The following is a 20,905-nucleotide window of genomic DNA, read 5'->3' on the forward strand; positions in this document are numbered from 1 at the left end:
TTAGCTCCCTTTTGATGTCACAGAGCCGCCTCGGGCGGGGGGTAAGGGCGTAAGGATGGGGGGAGGTGTGTTTGTGCGTGTCAGTGATGGTGGACGAGTGTGTCTATGAGGGAAAAAAGAGTTGTGAAGCTGAGAGTTCCATCCAGAGCCACAAATGGGCGTTTGATCGGCATGAGAGATGAAACGATGTGTGATGAATTTAACACTTAACTCGGTGTGAGAGGCTTGATGATGCGGTTAGGAGGCTGATCCATATTAATGCTCTCTTGCCTCGGCGGGGCGCCCCTTCACAGTTACAGCTGCTTGCACACATGTGGTGGGAGAACAAGGGAGACCACTGGACCTCGGGGCTGCGTCCTGGCCCGCTGGCAACCCAATCAAAGGCTCTCCCACTTGATCCCGATCGAAACCGCGATTCGTAAAACCATATCCCCGAGCCGTCAACCATATCGTAACCGCCCGTACTGATATCGCTAATGCCACATTTCATCCCTCCCAGCACATCATCATGGAAGGGTGGCTCCCTGTCATGATGTATTGCCGGGTTTTTGTGCCTGATGGATCCTTTCTGAGATTTTCCCAGCCCGTACAAAACTGTTTCCAGAGACAACAAACCATAAAACGCAGTGAAATTTGTGAGCCATACAACAAATCTTTTTATTTACACCGAAGCTGGAGCCACACTGAGGGAACAACCGGTGGCTGACGCGTCTCACGGATTCCAGATTAGTCAGTTTGCAGGGTAGTATTGCTGTTGAGTGAAAAGAAACTGTGTGAGCCATGAAAAGCATTCATGGTTATCATTTAAATGTTTCTTTTTTTTTTACACTGTTATACAAGTGAAGATAATGAAGTCATAATCGTCTGCCAAATACAGAAGGCTGTGAGTGTTTGGAGAAAACTAGGTACAGGCGAAGAGAGAAAACAAAAATCTGATGGATGAATTTGAGCATTTCGGGTCAGTCAGTCACATTCTAATCCAGACCTCACTTCATTTTTCAGTCTATTGGCCTTTAAAAAAAAAAAGTCAGATAATGGAAATCAATCCGTTCAACAGATTATTCAAATTAAATGACTCCCTCTAGCTGAAAGCTCCTGCAGACAGCAGGCCATGTGTGGTGGAGTGACAGTGCGAACACCGAGGGTCCCTGCACTTAGGGCGAGGTGACAACAGCGGAGCGACAACATAACGGAAGGGAAGAAGTGGACGGCCACAAAGAGCGAAGAGCCACAGAGGACACTCCCTGCTGGAGCTCAGACTGACAGGTGTGAAGAAAGATTTTGCCAAACCAAAAACCAAAAAAAAAAATCGGAGGTGGGGGAGAAAGTTGTCGAGTGCTCAGTACTTCTTGAACTCTACGTCTTCTGGTGGGTTCATTTCCACTTTTCTCTTGCCCACATCTTTCCAGTTGGTGCTCAAGACTGTACCACCTGACTCCATCTGGGGGGGAGAGACGACAACGACACACACAGAGAGAAGAGTGGAACGGTCCATCATTACATTAGTAGTTATGCAACACCTTCTCCCTGCTTTAAAAAAATGCTTCAGGCTTAAATTAGTCCACTGCAGCAACTTCTATAAGTATTGACGGTCAATGTTTATTTATTTTTTTTTGTTTTTATTTTCCTCTCTGTTCATAATAGGCTGAAAAGTCAAAGAATTCAAAGTGCTGATCTCAATATACGCTGACATTTATCCTCCTAAAGGTCTTCTGCTCTGGGTTGTTTAAAACCGAATGCAGAAACGACGACTTGACGTGAATATTAAAACACAGACAGCTTCACTTTTTTTATGCTGGAAAACTACATAGAATCCTTCAAGTGTGGCGCTTGAAGATCATAGGTTGATGGCAGAATGCTGATTCAGCCCCCAATCACCAATCAACATTAAGCTGCAATCACACGTCCTTCCGCGCAAATAAATAAATATGGAAATGCTCTTACGGAAGCTCGTTAACGAGACTCGACAGATCAGCTACTGCTGCGTCAGGCCACAGTACTGCATATTATTATATATCTGTGGGATCACACAGATATAAAAGAAATAACCCTGTTTATGCTTTCATGTGAGGAAAACTACATTATTGTGACCATCACGCCAACTTTGCACTCAGCACCTCTTATGTACAGCTTTAGGAAACGTGATTCTTAGAAAAAACAAACAAACGAAAAGAATATATATAAAGAATATATAAAGTAGTAGAGAACAAGACAAACTTGGTTTAGATTACTGATTTGAAAAGTGTAACGGCTGGTTATTCTGTGGTCGTTTCACCTCAATGGTTGACAATATTTACTGGGACCAGAGTGCACCGACACAAGTTTAAAACTGAGACAGAGGCTTCATCCATACTACTATGTATTAGTTTTAAAACAAAAGACCATCTCTGTCCAGATTAGCGTTTTAGCTCCGTGTCATTTTTAATCAGCGTGTAGACTGAAAATGTATATCACGTGACCATTCACGTACACTGGGCATGTGTGCCGGTGTAAACACGAAGCAGATACTCTGCATTCACCACTGGACTTATACTGGAGTTTTGACTGATAAGAGCCAGTCAGGAAGCGAATGTGGGCGACGGCCTCATCATTTCCAAAAAGTCTCAGTTTTTGCCCGTCACAGCCCTCGCACTTTTCAAACTAAAACAAGCAGAGCAGAGACGTTTCTGAACTACTAATGTGCACGGAAACTAAAACGTAGTAATGTTGATGTGGCCGGAAGAGGACTGTCCCGACAACTGTGCTCAGAAAACTAGACACGCAAAGAGTGGAACCTGTCGATGAGTTCATACAGTATGCAAAAAAACAAACAATTTTAGCAAAGTTCTTGTATTTGAGGCTGAACACAAACAAACAGATGCACTCCCACAGTCAAAGTCGCTGCATCTGTTGCTCACTGACTTCCAGCTTACATCTGCATCGGCTGCTACACAACCACTGCTGTTTGGGGCCAACGGACTCGATCCAGCAGGGAAAGACGAGGTGATGCACTTTAATGTCAAGTTTCTCATTTTTCTCTCGCAGGTGCTGAGTGCAAAGTTACCAAAAACCCACAATAAAGAAATAAAGAATGTTAATCTAATCCAACTGCTTCCTTGTGTGCAAAATAACTAACGGTTGCTACGGTTACGTGAATATACTGAAGACTGAGACTTACAAAGGACTTGTTCATGGCTCGCTTGACCTCGTCTGTGCCATCCGTGTAGATCTGCTGGAAGAGCTTGTTGAGCGCCGCGTCTCCCTCCAGCTTCTCGTTCTTCTCCTCCTCGCCGAGATCCACCACCATCTTGTCCCACTTGTGGGGGTGTTGGGACGAAGACGGGTATTGATCTGATGGGGGAAGGGAAACAGGGTGTTTAAACAGGGCTACGGTTCACACAGGTTCAGTCAAGGCTTCGTCAGAGATTAGAAAGTAGCTGAGGCGTTTTCCTTAAAAGGCCAAAAAAAAGGCGTTTACACATTGAATTTAATCATATGTCCACAACAACACAGGGTTTTACTCAATTTGCTACAGAATCATCTGACTCAAGATGACGACAGATCACATTGTGATCTGTCGTTAATCCCCACAAGAGACGGAGAGAGACAGAAATTATTATCCAGGCACAGATTTAAATACAAAAACTGCAACAGACACATAGTAGACACATTCAGGCTGAGTGTGGACACAGCGATGTGATCCCACAAAGTCAGATGTCAAATATCTTATTTAAATGTAACACTGGCTCAAGTTATAAGAAAGCTGAACAGAGTGTCCTCGAGGTCGAGCCGGGAGCATAGAGGATAGTTTGGCTGCCCACTTAACTTTTACTCGGCGCGCGTGCGCACACACACACGGACTTACATAAGTAATTAAGCCTGTCAGTAATAGGAGTGCGTGGGCTAAAAAAACTGAGTCATGTTTTGCTGTCATACCTTACCCTCTCCCTGCCTACTTTTGCAGTCAGACTAATGAAAGGCTCTAGCAGGGCTCTCGTTTTAGTGCCGAACAGACAAACACAGGCACTTATATTGATCTTTGTGAGGTGAGAGAGAGAGAGAGAAAGAGAGAGGGAAAAAGAAGAGGTTAAGTGAAGGAGGGAGAGACGGAGTGATGAGAGCACAGACAGCAGGAGGAGAGCTGGGGGAAGGAGCGTAAAATGCCGAAAAGCCGTGGACTGACTGGGATCGAAGTGTTTGATGTTGGACTCCTGTCCTTCTCCCTCCAGCTTCTCCCATCTGATGGCATCTGTCTTCTTCATCTTGATCTCCACCTGACAGAGGAGAGAGAGAGTGTGGGGTGGGTGGGAACAAGGGTAGATAACAATGTTTAACAAAATGGCCTTCTTTGGTGCGAGGGACAAAAATAACGCTTCCATTAAAGTGACATCTTGAAAGTATGGGACATCAGATCATTATTGAGGCCAGAGAGAGGGAGAGAGAGAGACTGTCTGTTCAGAGGCGCCGTCAACTCAGCCTGCGATTGCGTCTGAGAGAGAGAGAGAGAGAGAGAGAGAGAGAGAGAGAGAGAGAGAGACATCAGGGATATGCGGGGGCACAGCTCAATCTCAAACCTCACTGACAGACAGAGTGCACTAACGAGATGCCTGTCAGCCAGAGGGCCAGTGTGAGAGACAGCAGGGAGGGGAGGGAGCGAGGGGAGGGGAGGGGAGGGGAGGGGAGGGGAGGGAGGGGGATCCTAATTCCACACAGCAGCATCTGATCCAAATCATTACACCGGGAGAACGTGGGAGAGAGGAAAACAATGAGCGGAGGAAGGACATGGACACACTTTTAACACTCAGTTGCATCGACAGGGCACAGAGCAGCGAGACACGCGAGCTGCAGCGCATTGTGCCCACACACACACACACACACACACACACACACACACACACACACACACACACACACACACACACACACACACACACACACACACACACACACACACACACACACACACACACACACACACACACACACACACACACACACACACACACACACACACAAAACCCTACCACCCCATTAACGCTGTGTGCGTGTGTTTGATATGAAAGACAGCAGTGGTTATGTCGGTGCAATTAAGGAACATTTCTGCTCTGCTGGGCGATGTGATGATTCATTTATGAGGGTGCCAGAAGAGAAGAGGGGGGAACCGAGAGGTAGACAAGGTAAGAGACGAGCAGGCGAGAAGGGCTGACTGGCAGCGAGCAGAGCGTGAGCAAGAGTGAGGGAAGCAGATTGAGGGAAATAAGACAGTACGATCGCTGCTGCCTGCTCTGGCAGGGCGATGAGCCCGTGTGCAAAGTGGCAGTGCACTGATAGATCACTCTGGTGTGCGTCAGCGCTTTGCACCCCACAAAGGCCCCTCGTGCACAGCCGGGCAGCATCTGTGCAGTGTGTCTGAAATTAACTTTTTGGGCTCACCTGCAAAGGAGAGTAGAGCGTAACGAGGTGTGTATCTGATTGTATATCAGTCAAACAGGTTTTAGAAACTGTATATCCAACATTAGCGGCTTACAGACGTGCACTGAAGCCCGGACATTTTCCTGACCTTCTCCGGACAGGGCTGTGTGTGTGAAAACGTAAAAATGACTGCAGATGTTGAAACCCGGACATTCTCCAGAGTTTCTCCTTCCAGCTCTCAGGTAAAATCTCCAGAGGATGTCCAAGTGAGCCCCATGTGAGAATTCCGCAGGAAAATCTCCAGGGGAATCACAGCAAGCGAGTCTGCGCGTTGATATCTTTAAACAAAAAAACGCTTTCTGCAGCATAGTAATCGTCGTGTCCTGCCTCCTGCCGCTCTACCCAGACACCACAGACTGATCCGGAGATTACTGCCGCTGTTGTGTGAATGCGGCGGACTCGGAGAATATCCCGCTGCGTTTGTCAAACGTGAACGCTAAACTCCGGAGAATGTCTGGATGCAGTTTCCCGACATTGTCTGGAGTTCGAGGCTGAAAACAGCTATTCACACTTTCTACTGTGATCCAGGTGTAGGGTGTTAGGGAGTTTTTTTATACCTCAAGCTACTGCTTCATTCTTCACACAACTAATTCAGTCACTTTCTGTGTGTGAAAACCAGCAGAACACTATGAATGTCTTAAAGGAGAGACTGTATAAAAGTGTGTGCTCATGTTTAAATAATCACCCTCTTAACAACTGGCCGCCATCACAGGCACACTGTACACACATGGAGTAAATCAAAAGGAAAAGAAGTTAGGTTTTTGAAGTACCTTAACTGCCATCACAAGCACAGTTCTACAAAAAATTAGGTCGAATTAGTCAAAAGCCCAGTAGAGTCGAGGTGGAAGGAGTTTATTTTGAGCTGCCAGGATTTTAGAGGTAACCTTTTACCACCAGTTAATTTTCTGCACAGACCGTTGGAGCACTTCAAAAGGATCCGTATGAAACTCTCCCGGCTGAATCATCAGTACAAATGACTGGCAACCGTGGAACAAAATAAATCAGGCTCTGTAATAAAACAAAACAAAATATGGTACAAGCCTGTGCACATAATAAAAATGCGAGAAGAGGATTTAACTAACATTTCAAAGGTGCATTTCAGTAAAATATCCAATCACCAAGCTTGAAGTGCTGTGTGCACAGCTAATTTGCGAGAAGACAGTTTATAATACAGTTAACGGCTTAAATCACTCCATGTTGTTTTTGAGCCAATTACTGATGAATTCAGCAAACTGTGGTGCAGCAGTGATAGACCGCGTAGAGCCGCAAAGATTAGTTCGATCCACGGAAAATTAATTGGCGCCTAATTTGGTAACTGCTTGGACGTGTTGTGTTAGTTATATTTCAAGCAAAAATAGAGTTTCCTCAAAAATATTTTTTAAAAAAGGCTGCTGTTTTATTATAGAGACGGTGTTTCTGCAGGTGATTCATCACAACCTGCTGATAGGCTGTTTTCACACAGTTTTCTGCTGGAATATAAAGTACGATTTCGTCATGTGCACCTGGCCAGAGATCGTTTGAGCTCTGTCAGGGGTCTCGTGCTTTGAAGACTTCAGTGGGTATCAAAGTGTTGATTTGCCAGATACGCCTGGAAAATGCTGCTAATTGGAGTTCAGCCCAATGTGTTTTTTTACAGGGGCGCCTATAATTTGGATTAAGTTACCTGAGAGCTCTTTAGATCTAAAGTCTCTTTTTATTATGTGATGTTTTGATTTTAGTTTTGGTTTCCTCTCGTGGATAGTTTCATATTCCTAAATCCTAAAAATGATCGTATCGTCCGGATATCAACACGGCAGAGTTGCTCAAGCTTTTGGTTTTAATGAGGCTTGTAATAAGGCAGCAAATCATGCGCCTGCTGGCCTGTTTTTTTATTGGATTTGTTCATAATCACAAGAGGGTTAACGGCCGAGACAAAAAATGAGAGCAAGAAAGGACCAATCGTCCGCAGATGAAGAAAATTAATTGTTATCATCTTCATATTACCAGCCAGTGCTGCAGGTGCCTTTGTTGTCTCGTATGCTTTCGTGGTGCCAAGTGCAGAACTCAAAGCCGTGGCCCTGTGTGTGAGTCAAAGTGTGTGTGCGTGCTCCTGGGCCATACAACATTAATCTGCTGCCACATCTGTGTTTCGTGCCTTTTAAGGGACATGGCAGGCCAGGCGCCGTGTGTGTCCGTCCCTCTGTGCGCGCTTCTGTGTGTGTGACGGGCAAAGCGATGGCTCATAAAGGGATGTGACAGCAGAGCCACACACAGGGGCCACCACCCACAGGACCCCAAGGGGCTGAACTATACAATACACGCGTGTGCGTGTGCGCGCACACGCACGCACGCGCACGCACACACACACACACACACACACACACACACACACACACACACACACACACACACACACACACACACACACACACACACACACACACACACACACACACACACACACACACACACACACACACACACACACACACACACACACACACACACACACACACACACACTATTTACAGAGGGGCAATGGGTTCCTGTGTCGCTTGTCACATGTGTTTGTAACCATCACCCTCCCCCTCTCTCTCCATGCCATGACTCCTCGCCCAACATCGTCTCCCTCTCTTTCCAGATCCCCGTGGATTTCAAAACAAACTCGAAAAAAGATGCATAAATGGAATAAATATAAACATTTTCAGACGTTGACAGGCATGGAAATTAAAGAGGGGAGACGCCACTTTGGCCATTTGCAGAAGAGAGATGAGTTTGGAACTGAATGAGCGGTCGAGCCCCGGATCCAAAACTGCGTTGACTGTGTGCATGCGCCCGAGTGTGTGTGTGCGAGTGTGAGTGTGTGTGAGAGTGTGTGTGTGTGTGTGTGTGTGTGAGTGTGTGTGTGTGTATGTGTCAGCCGTCTGTTCTGATCAAACACACTGGTGTGTAATTGGCTCCCCGTTGTCGCGTTGACCCCCGCGGTTGGAATGTCTGTCATGGTGGAGGACAGGAGGAGGTCGCGCTGAAGATAATGTGCTACAGACGACACTCGTGCACACACATACACTGCAAATACTTTGGTTAAATGGCACAAGTGTGTTGAAAGATTACTGTTTAGCCCGTGTGTTAGTGTGTGTTAGTGTGTGTGTGTGTGTGTGTGTGTGTGCGAGCAGGCGAGCGAGTGTGCGAGTGTGTGTGTGTGCGCGAGTGTGCGTGTGTGTGAGTGTGTACGAGCGAGCATGCCAGTGCCCGGCTTAGCTTTCCCCTGCTAAGTTGTCTTTAAAGACAGCGAGGAGATGAAGCGTAAACATTGTGGAGCGAAGAGAGCAGGGCAGGCTATTACTGTGACGGACTGACATTGGTTGGGAATCAACAGCTCCGAGGGCAATGTATTTTTTTTTTTCATTCGTTCATTAGGGATGCATGCCAATCTGGGGAAAACTTGATTTGCTGATGCTGCTCTTCATTTGAATGTGTTTTTCTTCTCCCCAGTGGCTCCTTGGCTTCGGAAAAAATGAAAACGACTCCAAAAAATGTAAATTAGACGCGGAGTAAGAGAAAGCTGCTCAGTTTGTTGGGCTCCTTTTATATTACGGAAGATGTGTGTGTGTGCATGCATTTCACCTGGACTTTATCAAGAGTTGGGGAGTTTTTATGCTGTTTTGAGCCTCTGAATTCTGTAATTACCAAAAAGGACTTATGAGATTGGTGTGTATGTGTGTGTGTGTGTGTGTGTGTGTGTGTATGTACGCAGGGCCCATGTGTACCCAAGGAACCCAGTGGACCAGGGAACAGTCAGGGCTTTGTGGGAGAGGAGGAGGAAGAGGAGGGCTCAACACTCTCTCTCCTTATCCTAGAGGGGTGTGTGTGTGTGTGTGTGCGTGCTCATATCAGTGTAAGGCGAAGACAGAAGGTGTGTGTGTGTGTCCTGCGAGGGGGCATGAAGAGATTGCGAAAATAAAAACACAAAGCAGGTAAATGAGGCAGCGAGAGAAAGAGACAGTGGCCGTCGAGAGATGAGAGCGAGTCTCAGACCATCTTCAGCTGTGGTCTCTCGAAGACTGAGCCCTTGTTTGAGCTGCAACCCACGTGCACCTCTGGTATGCGGTGTCGGCTGTTGCCATGGAAAATTGAGAGAGAGAGTGAGTGAGTGTTTTTTTTTTTTGGGAGGGGACAGCTTCTGTGCAGGTCAGTGTCTACTCGACACAGTGCAAGCCAGTGGATATAATGCACACAATACAGAGACGTAATGCTACTCATCAAAATTTCTTCCAACATCTTTTCACATCACTAGAATTCCGGCACCTGTGATCCCGCGCAATGTCTTTTCACTCCCCAAAATAAACTTAAAATAAATATCATTTTAGTCAGAGGCCCTGTAGCGTCTTTTGTTTCAAAGTTACGCTTATTTGTGACACATTCATCAAGTTACTACATCGTTTTTTATATATCTAAAGAAGACGTAGTCTGTTAATATCTGTGGCCTCGTCCTCACTACATCCATGAGTGAATTGCACAATTGAGGACTGAGGAGCCGACCGCTACCTCCCCAGTTTGGAACAGTTGCAAGTGATTATGTATTACTGATAACCGTGATAATTTTGGTCACTGTAACCAGGATGTTACATTTTTGTACCGTCACATCTCTAGGGACCAGGAAAGCGAAGCGTACATACATTTTTGAATAAACAGCTGATCAGCGCTCTTCATTAACGGCAGTAAAGACGTTGTCAACTGCAACAATGGTGTGTTCACAACAACGGCGACAACAACTTATTCTCGGGTTCAGGGTTCTGTGCACCGAGTTGCGATTCATCCAAGCGTGAATGTGAGTGCATGTACAACGTGAGGGGAGCGGTGCGAGGCTGCAGTCTGAGGCGCACAGGAGCAGTCAAAGAGCCGTGGGTTTGCCACTGCTGGGCCAGATGCACGCAGGGGAAAGAATAATTTTATCTTAACACTTAACATTTCCGTCCCGTGTCATCATGCCAACGAATACAAAACATGCATCTCTTCATAATTTTTACTATTAATTACCATTACTACAATTTTTAGCTCGTCTACGTCTCGTCTTAGTCGTGGAAAAAAGGTTGTTGACAAACATTTTTCATCATAGTTTTTTGTTAACGAAATTAACACCGGTGGACAATGCAACTGCATTTACACACGTGTCCACTGTGGTTACAATGCGTCCCTGAGCTCCTCTGGAGGTTGTTTGACCAATGGGATCACGATCCGGTTTCAATGTGTCTTTTATGCATTTACATCTGCAGTTTCATCTGATTGAGAACCGATCACCTGAAATGTCCTTCCATCCCAGGTGTAAACAGAGTATATCTCTGTATTGCATAAGCACTTAAAGAGAGATTGCACAAATAGTACTAGGAAACTTGTTTACTCAGGTTAATTATGCATTCCGCACTATTTTCTACAGTCATATGAGTTTTAACAGACACTTTCATGAAGAAAATCCACCACCTCTGAAAAGCAAGTGCAGTTGAACAAAGTGCAAATGAGATTCATAAGATCCACAAGTTGTGGAGTGAAAAAGAAATGCGATTTGAAATTAATGCAAAAAAACCAAAAAACTGCTTACTGACACCTGACAGCGAGTGGTGGGATTATAAACACATCAGGAGAGATGAACTGAATAAGTTAGCGAAAAATGAATAAACAAATGTATAACAAGTGTGATATTTAAAAAAAAAAAGAACAATAACTTTTAAAGAACATTATATTTTTTGAACAGGCAGCAGGGAGACGTGGCTGGTGCTCACAAAACTTGAATATGAACTTGATAATATTTGTGGAGTAAAATCCCAGCAGGCTTCATCACAACTATCCTGTCTATATAAATGGCTTTTATATAATCCATAAGTCTAGGGCTGCAACTATTGATAATTTTAATCATCGATTAATCTGATGATTATTTTCTCGATTAAACGATTAGTTATTTCGTCCATTAAATAAATAAAATGGTGAAAACTGTTGATTGTGTTTCCCAAACCCCAAGATGATGTCTTTATTTTGTCCACACACCAATGCTGCGTGTGTGCGTGTGCATGTGTGTGTGTGTGTTCACGCCTCGAGCGAGTGCCCCTGGTCAGGAGGTGACGGGTCAGAGGGCAGAGGTCGGACTCATCCCGGGTAGCACAGAATGACAGCAAATTAGCAACGATAACTTGATCCGCTGCGACAACGAGTGAGCTGTGGTTATTATAGTTAAAAAAAGGCCAATTAGGTCAAAGTTATTTTTATTATGCTGGATGCAACAAAGCTGACTCAAGATGAGTCGCATATGTCGTCTGTCGCCGTGACAGCAAGTAGACTTTTAAGTTGAAATAACGAGTGGATCAGCTGGAGCAGTTGCAGTCAGCAGGAAGGCAAAACAGAAAAAAACCTGGATGTGTTCATACAACTCAGATGGATTATTTGCATCCAACCAGGCATAGAAGAAAATGCTACTAAATTCATCAGGTAGTAGAAAACATTTTGTTTTGAAAACTTGTAGATTATTAGTTGCAGCCCTAGTTACATCTAGACGTGCTTCTGAAGATGCCCTGTATGTAAACGCTTATAAAGATCATCAGCCTCTCTCAGAGCGAGTTTTCAAGGCCGGACAGGATCCCAAGGGAGAAAGCGGAGATTTGAGTCGTACTGTACTGACAAGGCCAGGTAGATTAGTGCCCTAGCCGCCCCCCCCACCTTAATGACTAATACAACAATCAAAACATCCCACGGTAAAAACCTGCCTCTTGATCTGTAGGCTACAACCTGACAGTGGTCTAAACCCTGAATCAGCACACGTTCAGCCAGCACACTCATTAGCCCACATTCTCTGTAGCACACACTAATTAGTCGACAGTAAAAAGGTGCCCTACCTACTCATTAGGCCCATAATCATTTTTAAACAGTGCAGAGGAACTTGCAGCGACTACAGCCCTAATAGATAGTGTGTGTGTGTGTGTGTGTGTGTGTGTGTGTGTGTGTGGGAGTGAGGATTTGTACATATGCGCGAATCTGCCGTTCGCTGCTCAGATGAACGGTGCGCCGGACTGTACGGCGAGAGTGGATTTTCTCCTTTTTTACTCCAGCTACAGTAAGCTTTACCAGCATTAAGGAATTAAAGGTGGTGACAGCCTATTTTATACGGCTTTAAATTATTGGGAGAGATTAAGATGTTAATCTCAGAGTGCTAACCCAGGTAATGATTAGTCACAATTTCAGTGAGCCGCTTAAACTCAGCATGGTTTTCTCCATCGCCGTTTTTTAAAAATTCTTATTGGATATTTGATGCTCTGCCTTTCAGAGAAGTAGAGAAGCGCCTGCATTTCTCCAGTGTGCGACATTAGTATATCATATTTTCTTTATAGCGTCATAAAAAATGCTAAAATTTTCAAAGCATATAGGTCTGACACAAACAGTTTGTTTCTGAGCATTTCATGAAGTAAAATATCTATTCAGCCCATCAGCATATCAAATCACTGAAAAACACCCTTACAAAGATGGATGAATGGTATGGGTGTGGTACCTTGGTGGTGAGGATCTTGAAGATGCTCTGTTGAGGGACGATGGGGTGCAGCAGGTGGAGGTGGAAGTTGTAGTTCTCCCCTGATGCCAACTGTATCATGGCATCGAGCTGAGGACACCAAGGACAACAGGTATTAGTCTCCACCCATAACTGTGTTGCTCTTAAGTTTCGTAGAAAGTAAAATAAAATTCTTAGATAATATGAAAAAATTAACAATCCTCAAACTCAAATTGTGGCATCAATATTCTCATTGAATTTAACCAGAGTCTTCAGAAAACTGAGGAGGTAGTGAAGGTGACAGCATGAGAAGAATCATGTGATGTGGCTGGTGTGACAGCAGTATCCTCGTACTGTCCCCTTCAGCCACGGACTGAACAGTGATCGACAGGGGGGGTCCTAACAGCCTGTCACTCACTGGGACTGGGTGGGTGTTGGTTGAGATGGACATGGGCTTGGCTGTGGCCCAAATCCTCACACTGCTCACACACCCATCACTTGGCAAATGGTGCCATCATAAAAACATACTGTATCTTATTTTATTCCTTCCTATCCCATGAATCTTCCAGAAATGTTCCTGTTGTATTATCACATGGGTTCACTCAGACATTTTCCAGAAATCTTTCTAGAGGGCTGGCAGGAAGATTTCAGGAAAATGCTCGGAGCAACATTTGCATTCTCACAAACAGCCCCCAATGGATAAAGTTCAGGAAAATGTCCAGACTTTAGTGCATGTTTAAAAACAGTTTAAAAGTGGAGTTTTCAGATTTGGGGCCAAATCAATGAAAGAATGAGTTCATTGGGAATAAAAGCTTAGAAAGTTACCTGAAGAAGCTTTGGGGCGATTCCACAAAGCTTTAAAAGACTTAATATTCATTTCCAGTTGATTTTCTATGCTGTCTGTAGGTATACAGCTGCTGCATACTCAGTCACCAGGGAAAAAAACTGGAACCACTGCCTTTCATCTCTAATTTCTTTTGCATAAACTGACCTAGTAAAAAATATATGAACTTTATCTGTACTTCGCAGCACGGTGGCAGCTTAACAAGGGACTTTGTGATTCGGAGCGAGTGAACTATTTCTTCTGAAATGGGGTAAACTCAGTTTGTTATTGTATTAGGAAAGACAAAGCTGCTCCCTGGGGTGCCCTGCAGTTACCCCTCCGAGGAAGGGAGAGCGATGTGGAAAGATGGAAGGGAAAAGAGAAAAAGAGAAAGAAAGATGGTTGTCCCCGGAGGGCTCAATGGCTGATCCGAGATCAGTTATGCCTTTTATCTACAGACAATTAGGAGGTTGGAGAAGCTGGGGAGGGTAAATTGTTCTTAGATCTGTACTTTAGGGGCAATGTTAACAAGGCACCACTGGAGGCATAGTTGGGTCCATGGGGAGTTTGTGTATGTGTGAGTGTGTGTCTATGAGACCCATCTAATGGGCCCCCCTGAGGAAACACCCAAGAGCTAACCCATCTCTGTTTCTCACACACACACACACACACACACACACACACACACACACACACACACACACACACACACACACACACACACACACACACACACACACACACACACACACACACACACACATAGAGTGTCTGTACCTCTCTTTCCGTGAAGATGACACGCACACCATCCTTGGGTACATTTTTTGCCATGACTGTGACAATGATTTGAGATTCTGTTTGGTACCAGTCATGTCTGCGCGAGAGAGACACACACACCCACACACACACACGTGATCAAAAAGTCTGAAATTACACATGACATAACTTTCCACCACTATTCTGATTATTACAATCTAGAAACTACAGGCAATACAGAAAAATCAAACAATAAAAAAAGTATCTTGTCGGTAACTCGTTACTTATTGTATGTGAACATTGTATTTGCACACGTATACAGCATGGGGCTGCTTTGACGCACTGGGCCTCGGTTAAATATTAAGCCGGCACAATCAAGAAACAGTAAAAACATAAAACACACACCTAGATAAGGAGTATTTACATTCATACACTTACTTGACAGGTGGAACCACCGGTGTCTGCTGGGTCATTCAGCACCAGAGGCGGGATGGCAATTAGAGAGACAGGAAGATGCGGAGATGAGACAGAGGGATGAAACAAAAAGGGACACAAATGAGTCAAATAAACAAAAGCAGCTTGGTAAAGCTTCCTTCTTTGAAGCAGGAGCATACACCAGGCTGACACGGACTACTGATGCTGGGAGCAACATTGCCCTCAGGTGGTCATGCAGAGAAACTCACCCTGTTTACGCTGCCATTCTGCATCTGATCTAGAGGGAGAGGGGAGAAGGACAAAAAATTGAGTGTGTGGCGGGTGGACGCATTTAATAAGCCGCTTTACTGCCTAGAACCAAAGTCTAGTAACAAAATTAACGATTATTAAAAAAATCTTTAAGAGCACAACGTTTAACCCCACCACACGACTGTCAAAAGATGAACGAACAGCACACACAGATATGGCGCCACACAGACAGCGACAGAAACACACACGCACACACTCTCCCAGCATTGCCACCAGTTTGTTTACTGGTCCGCCCACGCCCATTATAAGCCCTGTGAGCCCAAGCAAGCCTGATCACCATTTACCAGCATGCTATCATACATTATTCACTGACTTCATTACACACACACAGTGAAACAGAGAGACAGAGATACAGAGAGAGAGAGAGAGAGAGAGAGAGAGAGAGGGGCGTGGAGGCTTGTTAATGTTGTCTTAATAAGGTTGCGTTTGAAATGGTGAGGGGGCAGTGTGTCTCTGTTTGTGGAATTGATACATGCAGGGTGCCACGTGATGGAATAACCAGATGCTCTGTGTTTGTGTGTGTGTGTGTGTGTGTGTGTGTGTGTGTGTGTGTGTGTGTGTGCATCCAAGTGTTGGTTGGTGGTAAACATACTGTCACCAGAAGAACAACGACTGCTCCTGGTGAGAGCGTAAGCAAATGAAAGTAGGGTACTTTCAAGTTATGGTGTGCGCGCGCGTGCGCATGCTCTGTCTCTGAGCAGGCTTACGAAGGGGTTGGGTCTCGTCGGGGGCTTTCAAACATCAGTAAAGTTAACTCTGATGAATCACACCGCTCCTGGGAGTACGTGTGCACACGGGTGTGAAGCATGTTTGTCAAAACTCATGCTCTTGTTTACTCGAGATGATCCAGAGGGCCCAGGCATCAGCAGCAAACAGAAACACACCGCCCAGACACGGCATGCATCTTTTATTGGACCGAGCAGCTGTGTCTAAACACGCCACCACTGTGTGCACATGACTGTAGATTCACGGATGTGTACATGTGTATGATCAGACTGCGGCGCATTGTGTCTGATGGCAGAGGACAAAAGTGTGTGTAGAAACACACAAATGATAATAGATTTGAAAGTCTGAAACTTTTTTAAAAAGCAAAACCACCAAAGGGAATATTGTGTAACAACATTTAATGCTTTTGAAGATTTTGAATACATTTAAATAATGAAGCCACTTGTAATAAAATTTAAAAAAGACTGTTTAAAATCCACATTACAATTAAACAGCAATCTGCTCTTAATACAGGTCTAATAAAAATATACAAATGTTTCACTTACCTCCAATCATTTCCTCACACCGCTTGATCCAAACCTCGTACGATTTGTCAGACACTGTGTAAATAAGAGAATCTGGTGAAAAAATGTAAGGGCATTGAGTCCCACTTATCGAGTCTCAAGTGGTTTGACTACAGTAAGTGCCTGAGAAACCTTATGTAATGCATTGAATTGTTTTTTTTCCATAGTAGAAATTACTTGGGAGGAAATGGGCATGCATAACTGTCGGTGAAGGGAAGGGGTAAGTAAAATAAGTTTAATATATTATTGTAGGTATATAAGCAGCCCAAAGGAAATGAAAGGTATTTTAGAGATACAGATTCTTTTACTGGCTCCTTATCATACTGTTATTATCACTTCTTTGTTCTGCTTCTGTTTTGAGGCATGTTAACAGTAGATGTTTGCTCTGTTTATATTAAGTGAAACAATACCAACAGTTACCTTCACTTTTTTATGAACATGCAATCAGAATGGAACGTGAAAACAACCTTGCAAGATGACGATTGACCAAGACGAAGTCCTGGACAAATTTGGATTACACAGCTTAACAAGAAAAAATTGACATATATAAACTTTTGCAATGACAAAGTCAAATATATCTGCTACTACACACAGTCACCAACAAACAAGTGCATCTGTTACAACCAGATGGATCGATGACATTTTTTTTAACTGATTTCAGCCACAAATGAAAAGCAACAGAGGGGCGATGCAGACCCCATGTGCACTGTACACCCCCCACCCCAGGATCAAGCAACGTTCATTTTTTAAATATTGTAATAATGCCATTTTGGGGGGCTGTGGCTCAGGAGGTAGAGACGGTCGTCCACTAACCCGAATGTTGGTGGTTTGATACTCCCTTTCCGCTCAATCCGCAAAGTTAAGTTGCCTCTGGCGGCTCTTCTGACAGTGTATGAATGTGTATGACTGTCACATACACAGAGCAACAGTAACGCTGTATGAATGTGTGTGAACGGGTTAATGTGACTTGTGCTGTAAAGCACTTTAAGTGGTCAATAGGATTAGAAATCTGTAAGGCTATATGAATAAAGATCTACAGGAAGAGGAGATACCTGAAAAAAATTTTTTTTAACCGTGCATGATGTCATTTTCTGACTCGTGAATTGTTCATGACATCATTTATCATATGATATTATATGATGGGGAATCAATTTCTGATCAATATAAGCTTTAGATCATCTCTCTAGCGCCATAATTTGACATATCTTGGAAAATGTGTTTTTCAGCCCATATTGTTTGTTGTTTGTTGGCCTTGACCTTTGACCAATCAATTAAGTTTCACTTCATTTAGTGGGATTATTGCCGGCGCTCAGGGTTACAATTTGAAAGTTAATAGTCTTCACTTTGAAGATTGACTGCTACTCTTGCCAAACATCTCAACAATGATACAGAATATTATTAACGATACCAATTTTCACAATAGTTCATTATTTAAAAAGAAATGAAGGAGAAGGAGTCACAGGTCAAGTGAAGTGTACACTTGCCACAAGGGAAAAGGGTTTGTTTGTAGTGAAGTTTGTTCCACAGTTAGGTTTGGCTTGAATTAGCTGGTTTTAAAGTAAAAAAAGCTGTTGCCACGTTACATGCAATTTAACATAATTAGCATGTTATGTACTTATTTAGTACAGTTGTTCCAATGCTGACCAAAATGTTTGAGGTATCCTTTAAAACACTTTGGAGTAACTGGCCACACAATGCTAGGGGAATATTTTCAGGTCATTGTCAAAGCAATAAATAAAATCTGTATCACAGTGCAATGTAGTTTATTGCTAAAGCTAAAGGAGACAATTTTAGAATTGGTTCTTCAATGATAGAAGCGAATTGCACAGGGTGCTGCTGGAAAGGCCGTACTCACCATCCAGCTTTTGTCCCTGAGAGAAGGCTTCATGTGCTGACTCGTAGTGGTTCAGGTAGTACTCTGCTATTCTGCAGTTGCGACAGAAGAACATGCTAAAACACACTAACAATAGATAATCATGGGAAAATTTCAGAATTTCAAAATCACACGTCAGCAGACAGTAAACATCTGTGACACGAAACAGGAAAAAATCTGTACCACTTTCATACCCAAATTATTGTGTAAACGTAGGTGTACAACTTTATTTGGTACGGCATTTGAAGGGGAAGTCAGCACTTTGGAGAAAGCTTGTTTCTCTCTTTGTTGATGTTGTTGTGATTTTACTGCTCACGAAATTAGGAATGGGAGACAGACGCACTAACCACTAGGCCAAAATCGCGTAGTTGCAGCGCCACCAGCTAACACGTCTCTTAACATGACAACTGGAGATGTTTTGCTTTTGAATCACTTACTGCCCCTTTAAGGAATGCAACCATTAATGTACAGCATCTTTTGCCAAATCATACACACCCTGTTCGCATTAAAGCAAGGGGAAGGCTTGGTTTCAGCTGTTTTGCTTTTTTAGCATCATCAGCAGCACCTGTAAAGAGAAGAAAACACTATTTAATTATAAAGTGTTTATGTTTGTTTAAAAGACGAATACTCATGCAACTCAAGTAAAAAAGATTACTAAACTCATTACAATATCACTGGTTTTCTAATCTGGACCTCGCAGGCTAATGAGCTGTTTATGAAGTCTGAGGAGGCAAATACTAGATTCTACTCATAGATACTAGTTGGTTGTATAAAAACATATGCATTAAAACAACATGCTATAATATTTTGGAACAAACAATTCTGCAAGCAAGTATTACCATGCAAATTAATAACAAAATTTTTAAAAGGTAGGCTTACAGCTGTAGTTTTTCAGGAGGATGTGGGCATAAGCGCGTTGGCAAAACCACTCAGCTTTGTCAGCGTCTCCTTGCAAGGCCTCATTTAGTGCCTAGAAGAAAAGAGAAGGCGGTTCAAAGAGTTGAGTTAGTGGTAGTCGTAGTAACACTAAGCGGACGACACAGACGGACATGGCTGTCTCCTCTCTGCAATTCTGTACTATTCAAGACATATGTTTGATTTTTTGGGGTAAAAGATGATTCAGAGAGGCATCACAGTGTAGAGAAGCTGAACTGCTGATGCAGCAGACAATCAAAAGAAAATCATGTTTAAATCCTTAAGTAAAACTTGTTAAAAGCCTTTTTGATACTATCCGAATCTACTGACATGACACTGCAAGCATGATGAAGGCTGACATCACTGAGCAACTGTTCTCTGGTGGTTAGGATCTCCCCATGACTTAGTAATGCTTATTTTTTTTTCAGTGGGGGATAAGTACAAACAAGACGTTGCCTTTGAAATGTTACTGGTAATGGAAGATGTGGCTGACGATGGATGACGCCCTACTCTGTCTAAAGCTAAGTGCTGCTAGCAAGAAAAGCTATCTATCTTTGCTGGCTAGTGACGGTGACAAAACCAGTGCTAACACCATGAAACGTGACAAGCAAACAAACTATTTCATTTGAAAATAAAACGGCCAGTGAGACAAACTTAAAGTTTATGCGACAACCAGAAAGGGCAACCACATAGTTGGTACAATCCTGTGTGATATATGTTCATGGTCAGCTAACTGCAGTGTTTACCTCCAGAGCTTTCTGTGGATCGTCGTCAATGGAGCTATCGGGGAAGCTGCTAAAGCGGAAGCAGAGACCAACCGTTAAGGAGCCGAATGCAGAACACATGTATTAAAGTAAGTTTTTTTTTTTTTTCAAACTACCCCATATGTTTGGTTTAACTTGCCGTTCGGTTTCCATGGGTCAGCCGTGGACGTGGACAGTGTTTTCCTGGGAGCCACTGGAAAGTTCTAGACGAGCCGACAGCTGGAAACGTGATAGCTGGTGCGGAGCGGCGGGCCTGTCAACATCCGACTCTACGCCGCTCCAACCGCCACTGCGCCACCTATCGGCCTGGAGTAGTTAGTGACGCAACACGTTTTCCTATTATGTTTCACTCAATATTCATTCAAATATTACAATTATTAATATAATTATTATTAATATTAGTGCTTACCCTAAACCTAATACTACCACTACTTCTAATAACAATAATAATAATAACGATGATGATAATTATGTTTATTTATATTCAAATAGATCAAATAATAAAATTCTCAACCTAATTACAGTGTTGACCTGACAGTGGTGGAAGTATCCAGTTGCTCTACAGTAGCAACAGAAGACTGTAAAAACAAAACAAATAAAAAAGGTTTACAATTTTATAATATATAAGATAAGATAAGATAGACTCTGTTCATCCCACGCCGGGGAATTTACTTGTTACAGAGTAAATGCAGAGTATCACAAAGAATATAAAAAATATGCAATTTCACACCCTGTTTTTAACTATTGTGTGTGTATGTTTATATCTTTTTAACATAAGAA

At 43.5% G+C, this 20,905-nt stretch overlaps 1 protein-coding gene across 4 annotated transcripts; it reads right to left on the reverse strand.

Annotated features, from left to right (window-relative positions):
- Positions 1 to 632: 632 nt before the first annotated feature.
- Positions 633 to 20,411, reverse strand: sugt1 (SGT1 homolog, MIS12 kinetochore complex assembly cochaperone). Of its 4 annotated transcripts, none has more exons than XM_047331819.1 (14): positions 20,265 to 20,411; positions 20,108 to 20,153; positions 19,326 to 19,416; positions 18,942 to 19,011; positions 18,429 to 18,499; positions 16,556 to 16,609; positions 15,224 to 15,252; positions 14,979 to 15,004; positions 14,562 to 14,658; positions 12,965 to 13,072; positions 4,163 to 4,253; positions 3,158 to 3,330; positions 1,347 to 1,441; positions 633 to 751 (listed from the first exon to the last, which is right to left on the reverse strand). In XM_047331819.1, exons 1-14 carry the CDS (start codon positions 20,276 to 20,278, stop codon positions 727 to 729), a joined length of 990 nt encoding a protein of 329 aa, XP_047187775.1. In that variant the 5' UTR covers positions 20,279 to 20,411; the 3' UTR covers positions 633 to 726. The 4 variants fall into 4 exon arrangements, with proteins under 4 accessions (XP_047187775.1, XP_047187774.1, XP_047187773.1 ...); XM_047331818.1 differs by having other exon boundaries at positions 14,979 to 15,001; positions 20,108 to 20,156; XM_047331817.1 differs by having other exon boundaries at positions 20,108 to 20,156.
- Between the last annotated feature and the right edge of the window lie 494 nt (positions 20,412 to 20,905).

This window comes from Scophthalmus maximus, chromosome 5 (genome assembly GCF_022379125.1).
Source record: "Scophthalmus maximus strain ysfricsl-2021 chromosome 5, ASM2237912v1, whole genome shotgun sequence".
Lineage (NCBI taxonomy): Eukaryota > Metazoa > Chordata > Actinopteri > Pleuronectiformes > Scophthalmidae > Scophthalmus > Scophthalmus maximus.

Coding starts and splice junctions, on each gene's coding strand:
- sugt1 (XM_047331817.1), bottom strand. Junction 14,659..14,978: donor CCGGTGGTTCCACCTGTCAA/GTAAGTGTATGA, acceptor TCTCTCGCGCAG/ACATGACTGGTACCAAACAG. Junction 3,331..4,162: donor CATCAAACACTTCGATCCCA/GTCAGTCCACGG, acceptor TTCCCCCATCAG/ATCAATACCCGTCTTCGTCC.